The 23,131-nt window shown below is 49.9% G+C and overlaps 1 protein-coding gene across 2 annotated transcripts in view; it reads left to right on the top strand.

Moving 5' to 3' along the window:
- The window catches only part of NT5DC3 (5'-nucleotidase domain containing 3), a 377,890-nt gene that overhangs the window by 166,929 nt on the left and 187,830 nt on the right, over positions 1–23,131 (top strand). For both annotated transcript variants that reach the window (XM_078674858.1, XM_078674850.1), the window contains exon 7: positions 1,215–1,275. In XM_078674858.1, coding sequence (XP_078530984.1) covers positions 1,215–1,275 — 61 coding nt within the window. The remainder of the gene's footprint in view (positions 1–1,214; positions 1,276–23,131) is intronic.

Raw genomic sequence — 23,131 nt, 5'->3', positions numbered from 1 at the left:
CTGCTACGCAGAGACCAAAAAGCAACCTCCTGAAGGCTTGTGTGCTCATTCCACCAGAGATAATCCAGCGACCACTGCCTTAGCACGCAGAGTTCTGGCTCTAGGCATCTGCCAGGCAGCAAGGTGGACCTCTCTGCACATGCTCACCAAGCATTACTGCCTGGACAGTCAAGTCCATCAAAACAGCACTTTGCCCCTTTGGTCCTGTAGCACTATTTAGTGTGGAATGACTCGCAGACCCACCTCTGTGAAAGTATTGCATGGGTATCTATTCTAGTTTAAGGGATCAGCGACTAGATGTCTTTATCAAAGGAACAAGTTATTTGCATTCGGTACTGCCTTATCTGGTAGAGATTCTATCTAGCTGCAGATTCCTTACTGACCCACCCATCCTCCCTGCTCTGTGAACAGATTTATAGGGACAGGGTTGTGCCCCCTTTCAGGGCTGTAGTTTTCCACACCAGTGGCCGGTGTTCTTTGTGACTCCGCACTCCTGACGTGGAAAGTTGCGTAAATAAACTGACATCAGCATGAAGGGTGACACCTGTATAAGCTCTGCACATGTCACTTCTGGCCTGGACGACGCCACTTGGAGCCAAACTACACCACCTACTGGCGTGCAGGGGTACTGATCATCAAAAAATTCTGGATGCAGTCTGATGTCCGATTCTATGGTAATATGCAGTTAGATAGTCTCTACCACATAAGGCGTTGAATGAATGATTGAATGAATGAAATGGCTTTTATATAGTACATGGCTACCCGGGAGCATCCCAGCGCTTAACTTACAGAAGTTAAGTAACCTGTTCTTTCATTCTAAATATAAATTCTAACTCTTCCACTGATGGCTATAAATAGATACCGAACAAGATACATCCCTTGTATATATTTTCCCAGATTGTCCTAATTGAGAACTCATTGAGAACTTAGGATCTGACAAAGTCAGGCCAGTCCTTTTCACAGAATATTAGATGTGGCTAAAAGTTGTTTAGTATTTGTGTCTTCCCCGGCTACATTTGCAAACTAGCCTTCTTGAATTGTATGATTTATTCCTGAAGGTCACGTGGGTCGAAGCTGTTAGATATGTGAATACATTTTAAGACTGACGTTACTTGTCGTATGATGACATGTATTAACAACTGTTCGATATGCTATCCAACCGTGAGGTGGGAGAGATGTGTGACTTCAACAATTTTTTTAATATTTCCTTCTAGGATTCGATTAGGGATGTACATGTTAAAGGATTGATGTATAAAGCTATTCTGTCCGATATTGGTGAGTAATTTTTGAAGTATATTTCCATGTCTTTGTTTGGTGCATCTCCAAAGCATCACAGAAAAGTAATTCTTTGTTTTAGATTTTAAGAAAGTTGTGCACTGGCATACTTTTGCACTCAAGTTCATTTTGCCATTAGTTGGTTAGTAGGGTAGACTATGCAGTATTTCTGATATTAGCCCTATCCGGAGTGTGGGTTCAGTACTTACAGGTTGGTTAGCTGCATTAGGGGTGGGCAGAATTTGCGTTGTCACACTAAGCAAAGCTCCGCAAAACGGTAAAAAATCTCAGCGAGCACGCCAAAGTTCCGCGAACACGCAGAATTGCTTGTTCCGCCCGTCCGCGATGCTTTTTTCCTGTTCGCGAACGCTGTTTGCGTGCTCGGGGAGAAATATCTAGCAAACACGCATTTTGAAAGCGCAAACAAGCAAAAAATTCCACAAAGCTGCAGATTGCGGAATTTTTGCAATTCCGCATTCTCTACGGAACACAAAATTACCCAAATTGTGCGAGCGGAACGGAATTTACTGCCCAGGCCTAGCTACAATATTCTGAAATCCAGCCATGCACATTTATGACAAATTGTTTGGATTAGCTGACCTGCACAGATAATGCATATTCTCTTCTTATTGATACTTTGAGCTGCAGATTCCTCACTTTTTAAATATTCCCCAGGCTTCAAACGTGATCCGGAAACTTTTTTTGTATTACCTCTGTGTGCCGGCAGGTGTTGCCATGCGGATCCACACTGATGCCGCGGTTTCACTCGAGGTGACATGTGTGGCCTATAAAGGCCTCACTCCATGTGCTGACTTCAGTTCCTTTCTTTCCACACCTCTAGACACATATCTAGAGTTTCTCTCATCTCACAGAATCCACTTTTTGAAATATTCTACAGTGTGCAAGGTATGTTGGAAAAAAGGGTTTTAAGCCCTCTAGGGACTGTCACAAACAAATGTCTGTGACCGGTCCCCACCAGGTCTGCCTGTGGTATCAGGGGATTGAGCCACAACTCCAAGGCCTATGGGAATTGTACGTTGATGAAGCCAAAGGTCACTGGGGAATTGAGGCACGGCTGTGTCGCCAAGCACAAGAAGATGCAGTGCTGGGACCACTCCAAGTCCTAATCCAAACAAACTTACTTTCCCGGGCCTGCTCCCGGAGTTGACAAAGCTGCTCTTTGTCGCGCCCCAAATACCCAGGTATGCACAAGAAACATAAGCAGTCGGAGTGTAGTTCTGCTTCTCTGTGCCATTCCCACTCAACAGATGAAGCGCGGGATTTGTGCCAATGGTCCCGCTCCCGAAGCCAGCCAACTTCGGAGATGATTCCACAGCTGGTTCCAGTACAACTTGAGTTTCCTGGGGTTTCAGCCATGTCGTGAAACTCAAAGAGTTCTGCTCACCTATGCTCCGGCTCTTCGGATCTCAGACGATTCCCTCTAGTGCGCTTTCAGGCCCCACAGAGCTGCTGTACTGATTTCTTTTTTGACTGCAGTTACAACAACGCCCTTAGCGCCCATACCCAATCCACAACCAGATACACCGACTTTGCTGCCTGAGGAGGTCCTCTCTGTTGTCCTTTCTGACAGTGATTTGACGCCAGTCCAAATTCAAGAAAGTCTCAAACAAATCTGACTGAAGTTTCTGCTTTCACATTACCACCAGGCAGGCAACATTCCCTGCATTTTCTTTTTGGCACGGACTTGAACAAGAGAAGTGCGGCTGATTGGTTAGAGCGGCAGACCCTGATGCAGAGGTCTAGCCCGGGACCAGGGTTCAATTCCCCGCCTCGGCGGGTCTTGAGCTAAAAAAAAATTCCACGGACCTGATAATTCTCGCCTCTGTGCCTATTCCAATCATGGAGTCCCACTCTGCAACTCTGGGCAATAGCTTGCTTAATCTCCACAACGGCCCCCACAATGCTAAGGATGCCTGGCCTCCACCTTGGGGGTGCCCAGGAGTGGACACACCACAGGGAAAGCCAGGATGGGTTCCACAGCGGTATTCGTACAAGCGCCTTGAGACCCTTGCGGGTGAGTAGTGCGCTACACAAGTATCAATTTACAATTTCAATTTACAACAATGATCCTAATCAGGGGCTCAGCCCTATGTCATAGACCATTGGTATGATAAGATTAAGAGGAGGTAAGTGCAACAGTATTCGGAAAGGCACTCTCCTGATGTGGTACTGCTTCATGTCTGAACTGGGGTGGCAGAGTGGGCTAAAGAACGGTGATGGATCAAACCCAGATCTTTTGACTGGGTGTGAGTGTTTGATTGGTTCTGATGCTCCGTCCATCACCACCCCCTTTTTGCACCGCGTGGTACTGCTTCAGGGCACACATCTGGTGGGGCAGAAGACGAAGCCCCTCACGAGATGGGGTATAAGCTATTGATCCATGCTGATTACACCTCTGGGTCAAGGGAGACTGCAATTCTGACGAAGAGGTCCGTGCCCCGCATCGTTCTTAAGGTATGGGAGGTTCGCGGGGGTGGAGGCCCAATGGGACGGTAGGGACATCAATATAATTTCAGTTTATCTGCTGCCTGATCTGGGTAAATTAGTTTTGGAGGAACTAGGTGGAAAGCTGACGGGACTACAGGATGGCACATTGATTATTAGAGGTGACTATAATATGACGTTAGATGACAGTTGATCGCCATCCACCGAGGTCAAAGGCGAAATCCACTACCTTAATGGCTGACTTTACAGAGGCGTTGGGATTGGAGGATGTGGGTTGGGCGCTCCAGCCCACGGTTAAGCTCTTCACCTTTTTCTCTAACATGCACCAAAGCTTGTCTCTTATTGATTACTTCCTAACGCACCTGTCAGCGGTGGGGAATTTTGTCAACTACCGGGTTCTACAGAGGGGTATATCTGACCATTCCCCGGTCTGGGTGGAGTACACACACTGGGAGAGACAGGCACGCACCACCATCGTTCTTAACCCATGGCTCCTACATGTACCGGACATTAGAGAAGAACTTCGTACACAAACGGAGAATTACTTTGCTGAAAATGTGGGTTCGGTCACATCGTTCAGACAATAGGGAAGCATACAAGGTAGTTCTGAAAGGGCAGGCCTTAACGTTAAAGTTGGGATACATTGCTAAGAGATGTGAGCTTCTGATGCAAGCGGAAGCGGACCTGCTTGACCTAGAGCAGGAGCATGTACGTAATCCTTCGCCTGACATCGCCCATTGGCTTCAGTTGAAACAGGATGAGTATCGGATTGAGACCAGAGAACACATGTTGGCCAAGTACCGTCACACTCAGCATAGAATATATGAGATGGGAGACAGGGTGGGCAGGACACTGGCTTGGCTAGAGCGGCGAGAACAGGGATCCAGATGGGTACATACGTTGACAACGTCGGGAGGGGGCTCTGTGACACATCCGCGGGAAATAGTGGAGGAATTTGCTGCCCACCTAGAACAGGTGTATTCCCCCTCTACGCTTTACACGGTTGAGGACTCACGCCAGCTCCTCCGAGATAGTGATGTCCCGACCCTTTCAGATGCGGATAGGGAGGCCCTGAATGGAGATCTCTCGGATGAGGAGATTGGTAAAGCTATAGGGCAGAATAAATCGGGGAAGGCGATGGGACCCAATGGCATCCCGGTGGAATTCCTAAAAGCTACTGCCTCTCGAACGATAGCACATTTGAAGGCCATGTATGAGGAGAGCCTGGAGGTGGGATGGCTACCGGTAGATAAGAGGTTGGCTGCAATAGTGGTGATTCACAAGCCAGGCAAACCGGCGGATGTTTGTGGGTCTTATAGGCCAATTTCGCTGATTAACGTTGAGGCAAAAGTCTTGGCGAAAGTCCTTGCCAACCGACTGGGGGAGGTTATCACAACATTAGTTCACCCAGATCAGGCTAGGTTCATGCCTGGAAGAAACACAGCCCTCAATTTAAGGCGCCTACATAATGTGATGGCCCGTAGACAGTACATTGAGGAGGATGCCGCGTTGTTGTCTCCTGATGCCTCTATGACTTTTGACTCCATAGAATGGCCGTACATGTTTGAAGTGTTAGAAAGGGTGGGTCCAGGTCCCAAGTTTATAGCATGGGTTTAGTTGCTATACACAGATGTTTTAGGTCAGGGGCGGGTCAATGGTTCTACTTCTAGGACATTTAGATTGCGGCGTGGTACTAGACAGGGATGCCCTTTGTCCCCGTTGATATTCGCCCTTCTATTGGAGCCCCTTGCGACATGGATACACCGAGATGTTATGGTACGAGGGATGAGGTGGGTGGAGGAAGTAGAAGACCGCATATCTCTTTATGCGGATGATATCCTACTATACCTGCCTCCCCTTATAAATCCATATTGGTAGTGTTTGACATCTTTACAAATGTTGGCAAATATTCCGGGAATGTGATCAACTGGCATAAGTCCTTATTATTTATGTTGAAGGGACAGGTTCCCAGGCTTCCGGTGGGCTGCTCGATAGTGTTGGCGGAGGAAGGGTTTCGATACTTGGGGGGGTTTATGTCACTTCAGATCCCAATCTGTTCTACAGCTCCAATTTGGCCCCTCTGCTGGCTAGGCTGCGAACGGACGTGAAACATTGGCAGTCCCTCCCGCTCTCGCTGATTGGCCAGGCTGCACTCTTTAAGATGCTGGCCCTTCCCCGCTTCCTCTATATCCTTCAAAACTGCCCATACAGAGTTCAGGATTCATATTTTAAAGCAGTGGAGGGGGAGGTCCGTACTCTGTTGTGGGATGGGAAGACCCGAAGGGTGGCATTGTAGAAGCTGACATAGAGTTGGTATGATGGGGCATTGCGCTCCCTCACCTGCAACTTTACTATTGGGCAGCACAGTTGGTTACCGTTAATCAATGGATATACCGTCCTCCGGAGGACCCCGCGTACGCTCTTGACCGATACCAAACTGACAGATCCGGCAATCTGGGGGCTCTGTATGTTAGTGATAAGAAAAACAAGGGGCGATTTTCTTTGGGCCCTTCCTACACACGTTAGACATCTGGCGTATAGTGCATGTTCGCCTGAGATGGGCTGACGTCCTTACAAAGGTTGCTCCACTCTGGTATACGCGGAAATTGGGAATGTTATGCTAGCAGCCTGGGTTTGATAAATGGGACCTTATAGGTATCTCAGCAGTAAAAGATTTGGTCAAAAAGGGAGACATACTCATTTGAGGAACTCCAGAAACAATATCACCTGGCTCGGGGAGACCCATATAGATATCTTTAAATTTGCCATGCCCTTAAGGTGCCCTTTTTGTCTTTTACAGACATACCAGACTCCTCACCACTTGAAGACAGACTGTTGGACGGGCCTTTGAATTCTAAAGCAATTTCTCTCACTTACAAGAAATTATGCAATAACCTTCGGGATGCTTTTCCGAGACTCAGGGAGAGGTGGCAGGATGATTTGGGAATGATTAGTGACGAGGAATGGCAGGAGGCCCTGATGTCCCCTCGGGAGGCTGCCATCACATTAAAATTCAGGTTAATTCAACTCAGGATACTGCGCCGCTCATATATGATGGGGCAGACTGATGAAAATAGGTTCCAGAGCTGATGATCTCTGTCTGAGGGGATGTGGCCAACAGGCAACATTTTACCACACGGCTGAAGGTCCTGTAGGAGGGGGCCTCGGAGCACATGCATAAGGCCTTACACAAGGAGATTGCCCTGACACCACGACTGGGATTGTTAAATATCTGGGAGGCGACTGACGTGACGAAAGTGGAACAACAGTTACGACGCTAGGATACACACTGGTTAAACGGGAGATAGCGAGAGGGGGGGGGGGGAACAAACACACCAAGCATCCACACATGGGCGAAAGAGCTTGATAGGTGCATGTTGGCGGAAACGTAAGCCTTCGTTGCAAGGGGGTGCACCCAAAAAATGGGACCGGAAATGGTCGAACTGGAATAAATATCGAGGGGATCCTGTGGTGTCCCCAATGGTGGAATTGGAAATGCATAAACGTACAGAAAGTGCAGATTGTATGTAATGTACAAATTCTGTTTGCTAACTGTCTAACTAGGGAAACCTGTGTAACTTATAATGTACTGTCCTGCTGAAATACATGATTTCGCTGCAAATAATAAAAACATTTAAACCAAAAAAAACCATAAAAAGTATGCAGAAGAAGAACACACTAACTGAAAGTCCCAAACTTCTGATCATGAAACAATCAAGACTTGAGTCCACATTATCTTCTTTGTTATGAAGAAACTGCTTTCAGCTCAAACTAAAAAGAAAAGACCATTGGTATGAGGACCTACAAGATGCTAGTTAGGTTGACACCTCCCCAGACTTGGCCCTTTTCTCCCTTCCTGGCCCAGCCACCAAAGACTCTGCATCCTACGTTATGGTTCTGCTTCCGACTACAGAGATAAAAACCAAAAACCTGACGGAAGTCCTGCAACCAGCCCAGACTGCTGCTGAGCCTTTCATATCTTTTAATGAGGTGTAGTAACTGAGTCCAGACATGTAGAGGATCTTCAGATGTTTATTTGTAGATAGTTTCAAGTCATCCAGTTAAATCCAATACAAGACCCCACCAGGAGCAGCCAGCATGCTGCTCAGCCCTTCTCAACTGACATCTCTGGCTCCTAACATTCTGTAGCACATCATCTAATGAACATTCCACTAGCAGAGCAAGAGAGTGCATGAATACATAAAAGCCAGGCTATAACATGAGGTCTTGTCCAATACCTAGTAGGGGTTTGGGCTAAACCTTGTACTGGCCCTCTGGCTAAACAGCATATTGCAAGGCGCCATCACCCTCCTCCAGGTGACTCTGCTTTTCTGCCACAGCACCCCTCTCCAGAGAGTCTTGTGGGGCAGGCCTCCACCAGCCGGACACACCCCAACGTTTTCCCTACCACTAGGGAATCAAAGCGAGTGGAGGAATATGATAGACTCCTCTTCTCATCTGCCATTTTGGCCCTTTGATGCTTCTTGCTTATTTGGTCGCTACAGGCACCAATATTGAAGTTCTCTGCCACGTGTGACTATGGAATACTGGGTTCTCAGGCAACGACCAGTCCTCCCTGATGATGGAGATGCCGTTCGATGAGACTTGCTTGTTTAGGGTCAAGGCTAACTTGGCTCTTGAACGTTTCTAAGAGAATAGGGCTACTGCTTGCTCTCTGGGCCCTTCCAAACCACCTCTTAAGCAACACATTCAACACTCCTTTGGTGTCTTCGCCGAAGACATTCCCTACTTCTAGCCTATCCCACCCCTCCAGGGAACCCAGCAGTTTCGTGAAAGAGGCTATGGTGCCCACCACTCCTGCAGCTAAGGTCAACATACTTCTCAGTCCACCACCTCCCCCCGCAGCCTCTCCTGTCAAACCCCTTTAGTGTACCCTTACTGGCTCATGGCTACTGGGTGGGAGGCAGAATCCACTGATTCTATCTAGGCTGGCAAGACCAGTGGGTTCTACATTTTGTCTGCAAAGGCTACACCCTACCCTTCCTGAAGAAGGACCTGATTGTTATTCCTACTATATTCTGGTGCCCAAGAAGGATGGAGGTTTTTGACCTTTTCTAGACCTGCATCCTCTCAATTTCTTCATCCACAAGGAGACATTCAAAATGCTCGACCTGACCCAGGTCTTGTCTGCCCCCGACCCTGGAGACTCAATGGTGGAATTGGACCTGCAGGTCACCTATATCCATATACCAGTCCTGCCTGCCCGTCACCGCTACCTACAGTTTGTGGTAGGAGAGAAATATTTTCAGTTTGTTGTGCTCCTCTTGGGTCTCACCTGGACCCCTCTGGTGTTCACAAAAGTGATGGTGGTGGTGTCCACACACCTCTGGAGATTAGGGGTGCCAGTCTTCTTCCTTGACAACGAGCTTTTGAGGGTTGGCACACTCCAGTCAGTCATCAAACTCCTCCATCCTATGTCGAACCTCCTTTCATCTTTGAGGTTCACTATCAACGTGCCAAGTCACACCTGACTCCTTCTTAGACGCTCCCTTTCATCTGAGCCATTCTGAACACAGTTCGGTTTTGTGCCTGCTAATTACCCCACATATTACATAACTCATTACATCTTCTATGACTACATTGATAACATCACTGCAACATCTGAAATGACATCATTGATCACTAGGCTGTGCATGGCGGGGTCGTGAGTTACAGTTACTTTAGGGCACTTGAGGTAACTGTAACTGGTGAAATTCAGTGTTTTTTTGTTTTTGTTTAGAACTGTATGTTTTAACTGACATTTTCATTAAACTATAATGTCCCTTTAACTTTTTGCTTCTTCAGTGATATATAGTCACTGCTGTCGCCACTGGGTAGGTATAGTTCGTATTGTGTTTCCATATTTTGTGCTGCTAAGAACTTTGAAGCCGTTTGACGAATCTCCACTAAAAGTTTCAAAAAAGTGCTGACTAGTTTGCGCAATAGAAAGTTTTGGAGTGATCCATCAAGCAGGGGCCGAAAAAAAGTGGGGTCCCAAAACACATTTCCCCATTTAATTTCCATAGGAAACTTAGGCACAGCTACTACCCAAACTTCAGAACGGATTTACACCAAATTTGGCAGAAAGATAAATGTAGGTCCCATTATGGTGCTTTTTCTGTTTTGGTGTAAATTGTTTGAGGAATTGATGCTTAAAAAATATATATGTTCGAGGCATGTGGGCTGCTAAATTCATATCTTAGCATTAGATCACCGCCTAGTGTTGGGTCCGGATGATCGCACATTGTTGTCCTGGAAGAGTCTTCGAAGTATCCTGAGATAGGTGGCTCCTCCCCTGGACTACAGTGCGCATGGGCATCGGCTCCATCCCCAGATTGTTTTTTTCCGCCATTGGGTTCGGATGCGGTCTCGACTTCTCTCTGTCGGAACCGAGTAAAACTAACTTTTTAAGGCCAAAAGGCCTTGTTTTCATAGCGTCGGTATTGTTTGCGTACGGTCTCGAGTTCTTCCGTCTCTTGGAGTCGGATTCAGCGGAGTATTTTCACTCTTCGGACATCGAGGCCTTCTCATCGCGACACGACTGCAACTTTCCAACATGGAGCGGAGTCCGTTTAAGTTCTGTCCGCTCTGTGGGTCTAAGTACCCACATATAGACCTGCACCCGGTCTGTAACAAATGCCTTTCACCAGACCATGACGACGGCAAGTGCAAGGCCTGCGCCCAATTCAGGTCTAAAAAGACTCTAAAGCTTCGGCGCGCGGTGCGCCTGGAGGCCAGACAAGCGGCCCCGGATCCAGAAAACATCTTCGGCGACCAAGAAGAGGAGGACCAAGGTCATCATCTCCAAATCTCCCCGCCCGAGACGGAGGTCGAGGCGGATCCGGTAGACGACGACGGAGTCGTGGGTCAAGGCCTTGAATACGTCGACGAGGTAGGGGACGTCGAAGAGATTTATGGGGCCGCGGAAGATAGCTCTGGGGACGAGCTATGCCCCGAAGGTTTCGAAGATCAAGATCGGGTCACGGGATCGCCTGTTGGCCTTACCCAAGACCCCGTACCGCAAGCCACGGCCCCGCCTTCACGCCCGGCCACGGACACACTTGCGGTGCTGCCCGTACCGAAATCGAAACCGAAACACACGGTATCGACAACACCTAAAATGGACGACCCGAAAACGAAACCGAAACTTTTGGACTCGAGCGTCCCTAAAATGGCGGCCGTGCCACCGAAAACTAACCCGCTGCTGCATCGACTCCGTCGGCCTCCGGTCCACAGAAGTCGAAGAAATCGGTCGATTCCACAGGGTTAAAATCGGCGCCAGAGGAGGGATCCTCTAAAAAGAGTGGTCGGCACGGCTCAACCGCTGCAACGCCGTCCAAGCACGCCAAAGCCAGCGGCACGGCTCCGGTTCCGACTGGGACTCCGTTAGTCGGACGCGTAGTGGAGGCGGAGGCGACACAAGCACACGGATCAAAGGCTGGCACGTCGGAGCATCGATCCAAGGCCTCGGGGTCGGCGGCGGCAGCATCGTCGTCCAAGACTCAGAAAGGCCACCAGGACCTCGGGTCCGAGGGGAAGGTCAAGACATCCTCGTCGGCGCAAAAAGACACTGTAAGTGAAGCGTCCCCCATCGCCGCTTCGCTACAGAGAATCAGGGAAAAGGACGCTGCTACGTCGGCTCCGAAGCCATCGCCTCAGACGCCGCGGGACGCTCCGGCAAAGCCTGCGAGTAAGCTTCTCTTCCTTCTGCCGCCGAAAGAGGCTCCAAAGGCCTTTTCGACGAAATCGACGCCAAAGAAGTCGGATTCTTCAACGGCAGGGGTACCTTCAAGTCGAGAACTCGAATCAGAGGAGGATTCAGAGCATTTCATCGACGCCAACACAGGCAAATTAACCCTATACAAGAGGAAGATCACTTCGGAGCTAGTGGACTCCTATGTCATCCCACTAAAAAAGAAAAGGTTTCCTCAGGACGCTTCAGGCCTCATGGAACCTATCCAGCCTCCTCCAAGAAGGAGCCCTACTCCCTCACCAGAACACTCTGAGGGTGAGGGATATGATGAACATGACCAATACACCTTCCCCATCAATGAACCAGATGCGCATACAGATTCATATGATGACATTGGTGACCAAGGCACCCAAAGTGTGGGGCAAGACCCACAGCCTTTCAGTGCACGTGCATCTCCAACAGAGGATTCTGCAGGTTTTCATGCACTCATTGAGAGGGCAGCTGCTAATCATGATGTGGACATGCATGCTGACCCAGTGGATGAGGACTTTCTCTTTGACACATTTTCAGTCTCTGAAAGAACTGTAAAAACGCTGCCTATGCTCAAAGGAGTACTCAAGCATGCGCCTGACATCTTTAAGGAGCCTACCAGAGCGAGAGTGGTCAATCCACGTATAGAGAAAAGTACAGACCAGCACCTGCGGACCCTGCATACATTCGGGGACAGTTGCCACTGGACTCTCTTGTGGTCGCAAATGCCAGAAAACGGGCCAACTCCCAGACGACGGGTGAAGCTCCTCCCCCGGGCAAAGAGTCCAAGGTGCTAGAGGCAGGGGGCAAAAGAGTGGCTGCACAAGCTGCCAATTTTTGGCGTATCGCAAATACACAAGCACTCTTAGCACGTTACGATAGGGCGCATTACGACACCCTAGAGCAGATTGTACAACACCTGCCTCCACAGTTTCAAGAGGCCACCAAACTGCTTATAGAGGAGGGGAAACTGATCTCCAACGCAGCCATCAAGTGTGCACTTGACGCCGCAGACACAGCAGCTAGGGCTATCAACACTAGCGTCATGCTGAGACGACAAGCTTGGCTCCGCATATCGGGGTTTAAACCTGATATTCAGACAACCATACTTAATCAGCCAGTCAATCCTGATCGACTGTTTGGTCCAGATGTTGACACCACCCTCGAAAAGATAAAGAAAGACACAGAAACTGCTAAGTCAATGGGTGCCCTACAATCACAACAGTTTCGTGGCAATAATTTTCGTCGCTCAGGTGCACGTGGAGTCACCAGAGGACAAATGGGTCAACAATCGCAATTCTCCAGAGGTGGAGCACAATCCTCGTTCACCAAACAGAACAAGGGGGGTTACAGAGGAAACAGCAACAGAGGACGCGGCAGAGGAAACAACAACTCCCGCTCCTCTACCCCAAGCAAGCAGTGACTCTCTGTCACTGCCCCCCGACCACTTAACACCTGTCGGGGGGAGACTGCAGCAGTTCCTGCCCGTCTGGAGAAACATCACCACAGACAGGTGGGTGCGACAAATAGTCCAGTACGGTTATTGTCTAGAGTTGACATCCACTCCACCCAACATTCCCCCAAGGCAACGGCCTATGTCCGCAGAGCACTTGCACTTATTGCAGCAGGAAGTAGTGGCGATGCTGCAAAAAGGCGCAATCGAGCTTGTGCCAGTGGGAGAGGAAGGCACAGGGGTATATTCCCTGTACTTCCTTATTCCAAAGAAGGACGGATCTCTAAGACCCATTCTGGATCTACGTCCCCTCAACCTGTATATACTGTCAGAACATTTCCATATGCTTACACTGCAACAGATTCTTCCCTTGTTAAACCAAGGGGACTTCTTAGCAACCTTAGATCTCAAGGATGCTTATTTCCACATTCCACTACACCCGTCCCACAGGAAATACCTCAGGTTCACTATCCAGGGCAAGCATTACCAGTTCAAGGTACTACCCTTTGGAGTCACCACAGCCCCAAGGGTGTTTACCAAGTGTCTGGCGACAGTGGCAGCGCACCTCAGGAGGCAGAACATCCATGTCTACCCCTACCTAGACGACTGGCTCGTTCAAGCCAAGTCGGAAAAACAGTGCGCCGCGGACATGTCGACTGCCATTCACCTCCTTCACGATCTAGGTTTCTCGTTGAACTACCCAAAGTCGCATCTTCAGCCGGCACATGTCCGGCAGTTTCTAGGTGCGACGATCAATACCCTGACGGCCATGGCTCAGCCAAACCAGGTCAGGATAGACAGCATGCAGTCTCTAATCAAGAGGTTCAGACCACAACACTCACTTCCAGCGAGTGTTCATGCAGCTGATAGGCATGATGGCCTCCTGCATCTTCATAGTCTCTCACGCACGGTTGAATATGCGCCCGCTCCAGGAGTGCTTAGCGAATCAGTGGACACAGGCTCAAGGACAATTAACAGACCTAGTGTTGGTTACCAGTCGGGCATACAACTCTCTGCATTGGTGGAATCCACACAACCTTTGCAAGGGCCGACTGTTCCAGGAGCCTGTGCCACAGATTATCCTGACAACGGACGCATCTCTCCAGGGATGGGGAGCTCATATGCTCAATTACACGGTGCAGGGACTATGGACGACGCAGCAACAGAAGATGCACATCAACTATCTAGAACTGATGGCAATCTTCATGGCGCTCAAGTCCTTCAATGTACATCTGTGCAACAAGGTAGTGTTAGTCCGGACGGACAACATGACCGCGATGTACTACGTTCAAAAGCAGGGAGGCACCCACTCGCCACAGCTGTCTCATCTGGCTCAGAGCATGTGGAAGTGGGCCATTCAAAGGAACATTTTCCTCATGGCAGAACACCTCCCGGGCAAGGACAATCAGATGGCGGATCTGCTCAGCAGATACAGCCATCAGATGCACGAGTGGGAGTTACATCCATCAGTACTCCGCCCGTACTTCCAGCAGTGGGGTCATCCAGAGATAGACCTGTTTGCCACAAAGGAAAACGCAAAATGCCAACACTTTGCCGCCAGGTTTCCTCACCCACAGTCGCAGGGAAATGCGATATGGATGAACTGGTCAGGCAAATTTGCGTACGCTTTTCCCCCAGCACCTCTCATACCGCTGGTGGCAAGAAAGCTAAGGCAGCACTCGATGACACTCATCCTAGTTGCTCCAACGTGGGCGCGCCAGGCATGGTACACCACGTTGCTCGAACTCTCGGTGGTGCCGCATCAAAGACTGCGCCTCACGCCCAGACTTTTGACGCAGAACCATGGAGAAATTCAGCATCCAGACCCGCAACAGCTCAACCTGGCGATCTGGCTCCTGAAGTCCTAGAGTTCGGCTACCTTAACCTGCCTCCAGAATGCATGAACATTATCAAGGAGGCAAGGAGGCCAACTACCAGAGCATGCTATGCTGCAAAATGGAAGCGTTTTGTCATTTACTGTACAGCTAATGACATCAACCCGCTGGATGCATCTATCCCTAACATCATCTGCTATCTGTTGCATCTTTATAAGTGTAATCTAGCGTACACTTCCATTCGGATACATCTATCCGCCATAGCAGCTTATCTTCAGAACAGGCAGCATCTCTCTGTCTTCAGGGTGCCTGCCATTAAAGCTTTCCTTGAAGGTCTAAAACGAGTCATTCCCCCAAGAACACCACCAGCTCCAGTGTGGAACCTCAATGTGGTCCTCACCAGACTGATGGGACCACCATTTGAGCCACTGCACTCGTGTGAACTCCAGTTCCTAACGTGGAAGGTAGCCTTCCTAATAGCTATTACGTCACTGAGGCGTGTTAGTGAGCTACAAGCGCTCACAATCCAAGAGCCTTTCATTCAAATTCATCCAAATAGGGTAGTGCTACGCACTAACCCCAAATTCCTTCCGAAGGTGGTGTCACAGTTTCATCTCAACCAAACTATTGATTTGCCGGCATTCTTCCAAAACCCACAAACGGTGGCGGAAAGAATGCTCCACACCTTAGATGTACGGAGGGCGTTGATGTACTACATAGACAGGACACAACCCTTTAGAAAAACAGAACAACTTTTTGTTGCCTTCTCACCACAACACAAAGGCAACCCTATCTCCAAAGCAGGAATAGCCAGGTGGATTGTTAAGTGCATTCAAATCTGTTATCAAAAGGCCAAGCGCACTTTAACAATACCCCCAAGGGCGCACTCCACACGCAAATTGGGGGCATCCATGGCTTTCCTAGGGAACATTCCCTTAGAGGACATTTGCAGAGCAGCCACGTGGGTTACACCACATACCTTTACAAAACACTACTGTGTTGATGTGCATCCAAGCAGCAAGCTGCTGTAGGACAGGCTGTTCTCAAAACACTTTTTCAAGTTTCTGCAGCTGGCACGGGCAACCGCCGATAATGGAGGGACTGCTATGTATTCTATGCTAAGATATGAATTTAGCAGCCCACATGCCTCGAACTGAATATGCTACTTACCAGTATGCATCTGTTCTTGGCATGTAGGGCTGCTAACATTCATATCGCCCGCCCTCCTCCCCGGTGCCTGTTGCAGCTGCAGACATACTATTGTATTCAGTCATTAGCATGGACATCCTTTACACTTTTCACTCCATCTTCTGCCACAATGGCGAAAAACAATCTGGGGATGGAGCCGATGCCCATGCGCACTGTAGTCCAGGGGAGGAGCCACCTATCTCAGGATACTTCGAAGACTCTTCCAGGACAACAATGTGCGATCATCCGGACCCAACACTAGGCGGCGATCTAATGCTAAGATATGAATGTTAGCAGCCCTACATGCCAAGAACAGATGCATACTGGTAAGTAGCATATTCAATCTTGGAATGCGGAGCCTCAGTGGATCCAACAGATCTCCTGCTGAGAACTGAGTGGCAAATGCAAAAGAACAATTGGTGGACAGAATGCAGAACAATGTCATACATTCACCCCAGTACAGAGATCTGGGCCTAAATCCATCGTTGTTTTGCTCACCATGCCATTCCAGTTTGAACCCAGCCATATGAAAAACAGTCTTGACCCTGCGCCCAATGGGAACAGTCCAACCCGAACTGCCAAGCCAGGGCCTTCCTTGCCTGGAAATAAGCATTCTAGGACCTAAGTTGGCAGGGTATGCCCAGACGTGGGTCCCTTGCTCACTTTGCTACTGGATTCAAGCTAGCCTGGCTGATGATGGCTGATTAGCCAGAAACCGGTCCCAGGATGCTTGTTTCCGGTCCAGGGAAGAAATGGCTTGGCAGTTCGGGCTGGACTGTTGCCATGAGGCACAGGGTCGGACTGATTTGCATATGGCCATGTCTGAACTGGGGTGGCGGAGTGAGCTAAAGAATGATGATGGATTAAACCCAGATCAGTTGACTGGGCGTGAGTGCTTGCAATGTTCAACACTCCGTCCATCATCCCTTTGGTTTTGCTTTGAGAACTGAGTGGCTGCCACCAGATCTGCCAGGAAGTGGTGGCACCTATCTTAGGACTCCTGACTAAGTCCTAAACAAACAATAAAAGAAGACATTGGGGGCTAGGCCTGGTGGTGTTTAAAAAAAACAAAAAAAAACTTTTTATTAACAAAACCACAAAGAAAAACATCAAGTGGCATTCGCCGCTCCCACATTTGTCATATTATACTTTTCCATACTTCAAAATAATACAAACAGGAAAGCGTTAAGGGATCACAGGGACTCATACGCCGCCACTTCATCCTGACCTATCGGGGGAACACAAATATCTCCCCGATATCGATTCCAGGTCTCCCAGATCTTCTCCCACTTTGCAGGACAACCCCTGGCAACATAAACCAACCTCTCCTTGTACATGCACCAGTCCAGGTCCTCCATCCACTTCTCGACCCGGGGCGGTTGGTTAGCACTCCTCATCTGAGCAATATTACGCTTGGCTACCATACATGCCAGGGTCACCCATTGGCTCCTGTACGCACTCAGATCCGTAGGCTCCCAAACATTCAAAATATACCTGCGGGCCTCCGGTGCTATCTCCACCCCCAGCACATCTCGCATCATATCATCAATCTTTACCCAATATTCCTGTATCTCTGCACAATGCCACAAAATATGCATAAAACTTTCAAGCTCCCTGCACCCCCTCCAACATTCCCCACTCTCCGCGCAACCCATTTGCACCAGCTGGGGCCCCGTGACATACGACATGTGAAGAATCTTTAGTTGCACTAGCCTGAGTCTCATTTGAATAGCCACCAACTTTGGAGAGGAGACCTCCTCCCTCCAGTCCTCGTCATCCAGTTCCAACACATCGGCACCCCACTGTGTCCTAATAGTTTCCTTCAGGACCTCCATATTATTAATACGTTTCTTATATATTAGTGAAATGGGCTTTTCCGGGAGATGACCGTCTAACACTTGATCTTCCAGGGGGGAGGCTTTTGGGAGCGTAGTGCCTCTGGGGATGTGTGTAAGTAAAGCATGCCTAACTTGGAGGTAGCGATAATGCACACTCTCCTGAAGGTGGTATTTTTGCTGGACGGAACCAAACGTGTGAACTGTGTCCTGTCCCCAAACATCCTTGATCTGCGTGATCCCTATGAGATCCCATTTGTCAAATCTCTTTGATTTCCACAAGCTGCCCAGCCTCTCTGAGTTCAACAATGGGGAGGCGAGTGTGAGTTTTCCCTCCCACTTAAGATGTCGATTAGCCACGTGCCACAAATGCACTGCATGTGATGACGGCCCAGCGAGGGGGAACCGGTTGGATCTGGCATATAGTGCCCTCGTGAGGTCACCCCCTGGCACCTGCCAGCGGTCCATCGCGTCCCCCGGGTCTCCGGGAGGCCCATATAGGGCATGGTTCACCGCCGCTAACTGGGAGGCCCAATAATATTTCCGCAGATCTTGCAAGCCTATCCCACCATCATACCAGGGGTGAGTAAGCTTGGAGAAGGCCTGCACTCCCAAAGAAGCTGCCTCTGAAGGGCCTCTATTTCCTTAAAGTAGGATGATGGTACCGGGTCCATTGCGTTCTGAAGCGCGTACAGGAATCAGGGAAGGGCCATCACCTTGAAAAGCACTGCCCTGCCCAAAAGGGAGAGCGGGAGTGCCTTTCACCTCATCTCATCCCCTTTAAATTGAGTCAGTGGGCGGCCCAAGTTTTTGGCATATCTTAACTTTGGGTCTAACGTCACAAAAATGCTGAGATATTGAAACCCTACCGGTTCAATTTGTATCGGGCAGGAGCTCGGGACTACCGGAGGATCCCCTCTAAGTACAATGAGCACTGATTTCGACCAGTTACTTGCGAAGCCAGAGTATCTCCCGAATATTGCAGGCACGTCAAGAAAACATATCAAGGATCCCTTCGGATTGATGAGGTAAAGCAGGATATCGTCCGCATATAACGAGATCTTGTCCTCCCACTCCAGCGTGCAACGAAGCCCTCTGATTAACCGGTCCCACCGGACCCACGTCGCCAACGGCACGAGAGCCAGGGCAAATAGGAGCGGGGACAAGGGACACCCCTGTCTCGTGCCTCTTCCCTGAGGGAAGTCGGCGGACCTTCGATTGTTCACCACAACCCTGGCGAGTGGATCGGCATACAAGAGGCAGACCCAATTAATAAACTCTGGCCCAAAGTCCATCTTACCCAGAACTGCGAACAAGTAGGGCCACTCAACCCTGTGAAAGGCCATGGTGGCATCCAAGGATACCAGTACCGCTGGCTCCTGTAGCGTCTGGGCCTCCGTAGCCACTGTAGGTTAAGGGCCGTATTGCGACGCGGCATAAAGTCAGATTGATCTGGGTGGACCAGGGTGGTAATAAATTTAGATAACCTCGTCGCTAGTAGCTTCACCAAGACTTTAGGCTCAGCGTTTAGCAATGAAATGGGCCTGTCAGAGGAGCAGAGTGTCCTGGGCTTACCAGCTTTATGAACGACGACAATATTCGCTGCTCGCTGGTCGTATGGGAGCTGGCCCCTCTCTTTACTCTCTACAAACATGGTGCGAAGAAACGGAACAAGCCTGTTTGCACTCAGTTTATACAGTTCTATAGGGATGCCATTCGGGCCTGTGGCCTTCCCGAAATGCACTCCTCTGATGGCCTGTGCTACTTCATCAGTTGTGAGTGGGGAGTCTAAGTATTTCTGATCCTCTTCCGATAGAGTGGGCATCTGGATGTCATGGATCATGGCCGCGCTTTCCTCCTCTGTGTATACCCCAGTGGACGAATACACTTCCCCATAGTATTTCGAGAACTCATTTGCTATGGTTTGTGGGTCGGTTATTTTCTCAGAATCATCTCTCTGCAACTCCAGTACTAGCCGTGACACCCACTCTGCCTTCTCGAGCCACGCTATCGGTTTGCCTGCTTTGTCACCGTGTTCATATATTCTGCTCTGAGTTTCACTGAGTTGTAATTTGGCCACATCTCTAGCTAAGCCCCTATACTCATCTTGGAGGAGTTTCAGCCGATGTGTACCTTCCGGGGTCGCGTTCTTAGATACCTCAATCTCCATCCTGATCACCTCTGCCTCTGCCCGTTCTATTTCGGCCCAACATTTCCTCTTCTTCCCTGCGACCAAAGACAAAACCTCCCCTCTAATGACAATCTTGTGCGCCTCCCACAGGGTCTGTGCTGAGTCTACAAAATCCATATTCTTCTGGAAGTACCTTTCCGTACTTTTAATGATTTCCTTCTTGGTGGCGGGGTCTCTCAGGTGCCATGCATTTATAGGGGCTACTCTACCTACATCAGATTGGCCAGTTTCCAACCGGAGCCAAACCGGTGGGTGATCGGATATTCCCCTTCCCAGGTGTCGCACCTCCTGAATCGCCACCGCATGGGCCGCTAGTATCAATACATAGTCTATTCTGGATAGGGCGTGGTGTGCGGCTGACACGTGTGTATAATGTTCCCTGCTGGGGTTGTTCAACCTCCTACCATTGATAAGCCCTGTTGTTTCTAAGAAGTCGGGAAGCCACCTCTGTGCCGGCCTCAGGACTCGGGCAGGGTTTCTGTCTACCTCTCCATCCATCACCGCGTTAAAGTCCCCACCCATCACCAGTAGGCCCATGGGCAAAGTCAGGAAGATTGCCCCCAGGTCTCGGTAAGTGTCAGTTTGCAGGCCCGGTGGAACATAGACAGACATGAAAGTAACCGTCTGGCCTTCCCACTGCCCCGATACGCCAATGTATCTGCCTCGATGATCAGCCCATGTGGCCTGTATGGCTAGGGGAAAGGAGTTTTTCACCAAGACACCCACTCCCCTAGACCCCGTGGTGAATCCAGCATGTGCCACCAGCTTATAGCCCCCTTTGTGTAAGGCCATGCAACGATTACCAACTAGGTGTGTCTCCTGCAACAGCACTACATCAGCGGAATGCCGCCTAATTAACTGGTTCACCATTCCACTCTTAATTTAGTCTCCGAGACCATTCACGTTCCAACTAATCACATTTATCCCTGATCCTCGTCTAACAGTTGACATTATAGTGTTAAGGAATCAGTCCAGTCATAGCTATGTCACCATGTGCAAAAAGAAAACAGGTTCCAAATACAACTGCACACTATACAATCCGAATATCAAAAAACCCCATCCCTCTCAACCCCCCTCCCCGCACCCCTGCATATGGGTGTCGCCCATCCCCAACTAGCAGTGTGCCCGTCGCCCAAATTCTAACCTACGAACTAAAAGAAAGTAGTAAATAGGAGGACCAATGCCCTGCCCCCCTCCAGCCCCCCGTCAATACCCGGAATTCAGGGCATTCCACAGCAAAACTACAGTTAAACGAGTCTAATCTAGAAATTGGCTGTGGAGCCACCCCACCCCCTGACATTCCAATACTGCATATAAATTCCTACGGCCTTCTTCATTCTTGTTCCTGTTGATCATCTCCTCCACCTCGGTCTCGTTCCTCTGGCTCACTCGGATGCCCGCTGTCCAACCAGTACAACGCCACCTAAGGGTTATCAAAAAACCAGGCCTTCCCGTTGAGTTCCACATGCAGGTGGGCCAGAAACATCATTACCGTATTTCAGTCCCTTGTCCCTGAGTTTCCTCTTCACTGTTGTTTCTGCACCATCTGAGTAAAGTCTGAAAAAAAGGAAAGCGTTGCATTCTCGAACCGCAAGGGGGACCCCGCTCGAGCCGCCTGCAAGATCACATCCCTGTCCCGAAAATTCAGGACTCTTGAAATCATCGGGCGAGGGGGGGCCCCGGACCTGGGCCTCCCCCCCAGCACTCTATGAGCGCGCTCAACTGTGAAAAAGTTACTCAGTCCCTTGGGCTTGAGGTGGTTAAGGACAATGTCTTCGACAAACAAGTCCGGAGCCTGGCCTTCTGATTTCTCGGGCACTCCAAGAATGCGTATGTTATTACGCCTAGCCCTCCCCTCGTATTCATCAAGCTTGCGATCCGTCAGAGCGTGTGAGGTCTTCAGGTCTCCTACCTCTTGCTGCAGCAACGCCACGTCATCAGTCAGACTGGCAGTCTGGATATCAAGTGATTTAACTTTCTCACTCGCCTTCGTGAGATCCGCCCGTATCGGGTTTACCTCAATCATGACCGTGTCCAATTTATTATCCAAAGCTTTCATTTTTTGGCCCAGTGATGCTTGGACCCCACTTATGACTGCCATGACATCCATGAGTGTTGGCTCAGTGGGAGAGCCCATACCATGACTGAGCCCTCTTCATTTCTGTAGGGGAGCCTTTAGGCATGGTATATCGGTCCAGCTTATTGGATTGAATGTTTTTAAACCCCTTGGTGGATCTGGGCAGGGACTTTTCTGTGTCCGGCTTGGTCGCCATCTAAACTCCGTTGCTTCGCCACTACGAGTCACTAGTCTGAGGGACACACCCAAGGTCCAGGGTCTTAGGGCTCCCCGCGTGTCTTCCGGCCACCACGTGTCCAACCGCTGTGCCGCCGCGCCCCAAGGAGTCTCAGCAAATCAATATCCAGGCCCCCTAGTCAGCAAGCGGGGGGGGGGGTCGCGTACAATGCAGCGCCAATACTGGTCATCCAACACTACAATGGCCAAGGTGCAACACACTACTGCTCCCACCTCACGCCCCACAAAGTACACAGTTTGAGTCACCTCTCTGATAGTAGGGCACCGAAACTGTAGATGTCACAGTGCCGCTCTTCTCCAGACCTTCCACCATGTTCATAGCAGCCTGATACCTCAGGCAAACCCCGCAACCAGTTCCTAGGATTAAAGGGTCTGCCGGGGGCTTCACCCGCGTCGCGGTGCCACGCAGCTCCCCGCACCCTATTAGCAGGTAAGTCACACCACGGCACCTCTCCACTGCGGCAGGGGTCTAGCATGCACCGTCGGGGAACCTTCCGGGTCACTCCTCCCCAACTCTCCGCAGATCTCCCCTCCGGAGCTGGGCGTCTTCGCGACCACTGCAGCCCGTCACTTAATAAAGGTGCTTGGCACTGCCCTCCGGCCACCGGCTCGCAGTGCCGGCTCTTCCGTGCATGTGGGGCGATGCGGAACAGGTACGTCCGCCTCAGGGGGCCAACATTTCTGACCCACTGCCCACCGAGGCCATTGCACTCAGTACGCTCCCACCTTTTGCCGCCGATTCCAGTCTCTGCCAGCCCCGGGCCGCCACTCCACAATGCAGCGCTCCCTGCCCGCGCAAGGCGCCAGGTTGCTCTTCTCTCCAGCTTCACGGGGCAGTCCAGAGAAATCTC

This window comes from Lissotriton helveticus, chromosome 1_1 (genome assembly GCF_964261635.1).
Source record: "Lissotriton helveticus chromosome 1_1, aLisHel1.1, whole genome shotgun sequence".
Classification (NCBI taxonomy): domain Eukaryota; kingdom Metazoa; phylum Chordata; class Amphibia; order Caudata; family Salamandridae; genus Lissotriton; species Lissotriton helveticus.
This window is presented reverse-complemented; position numbering and strand designations above follow the sequence as displayed.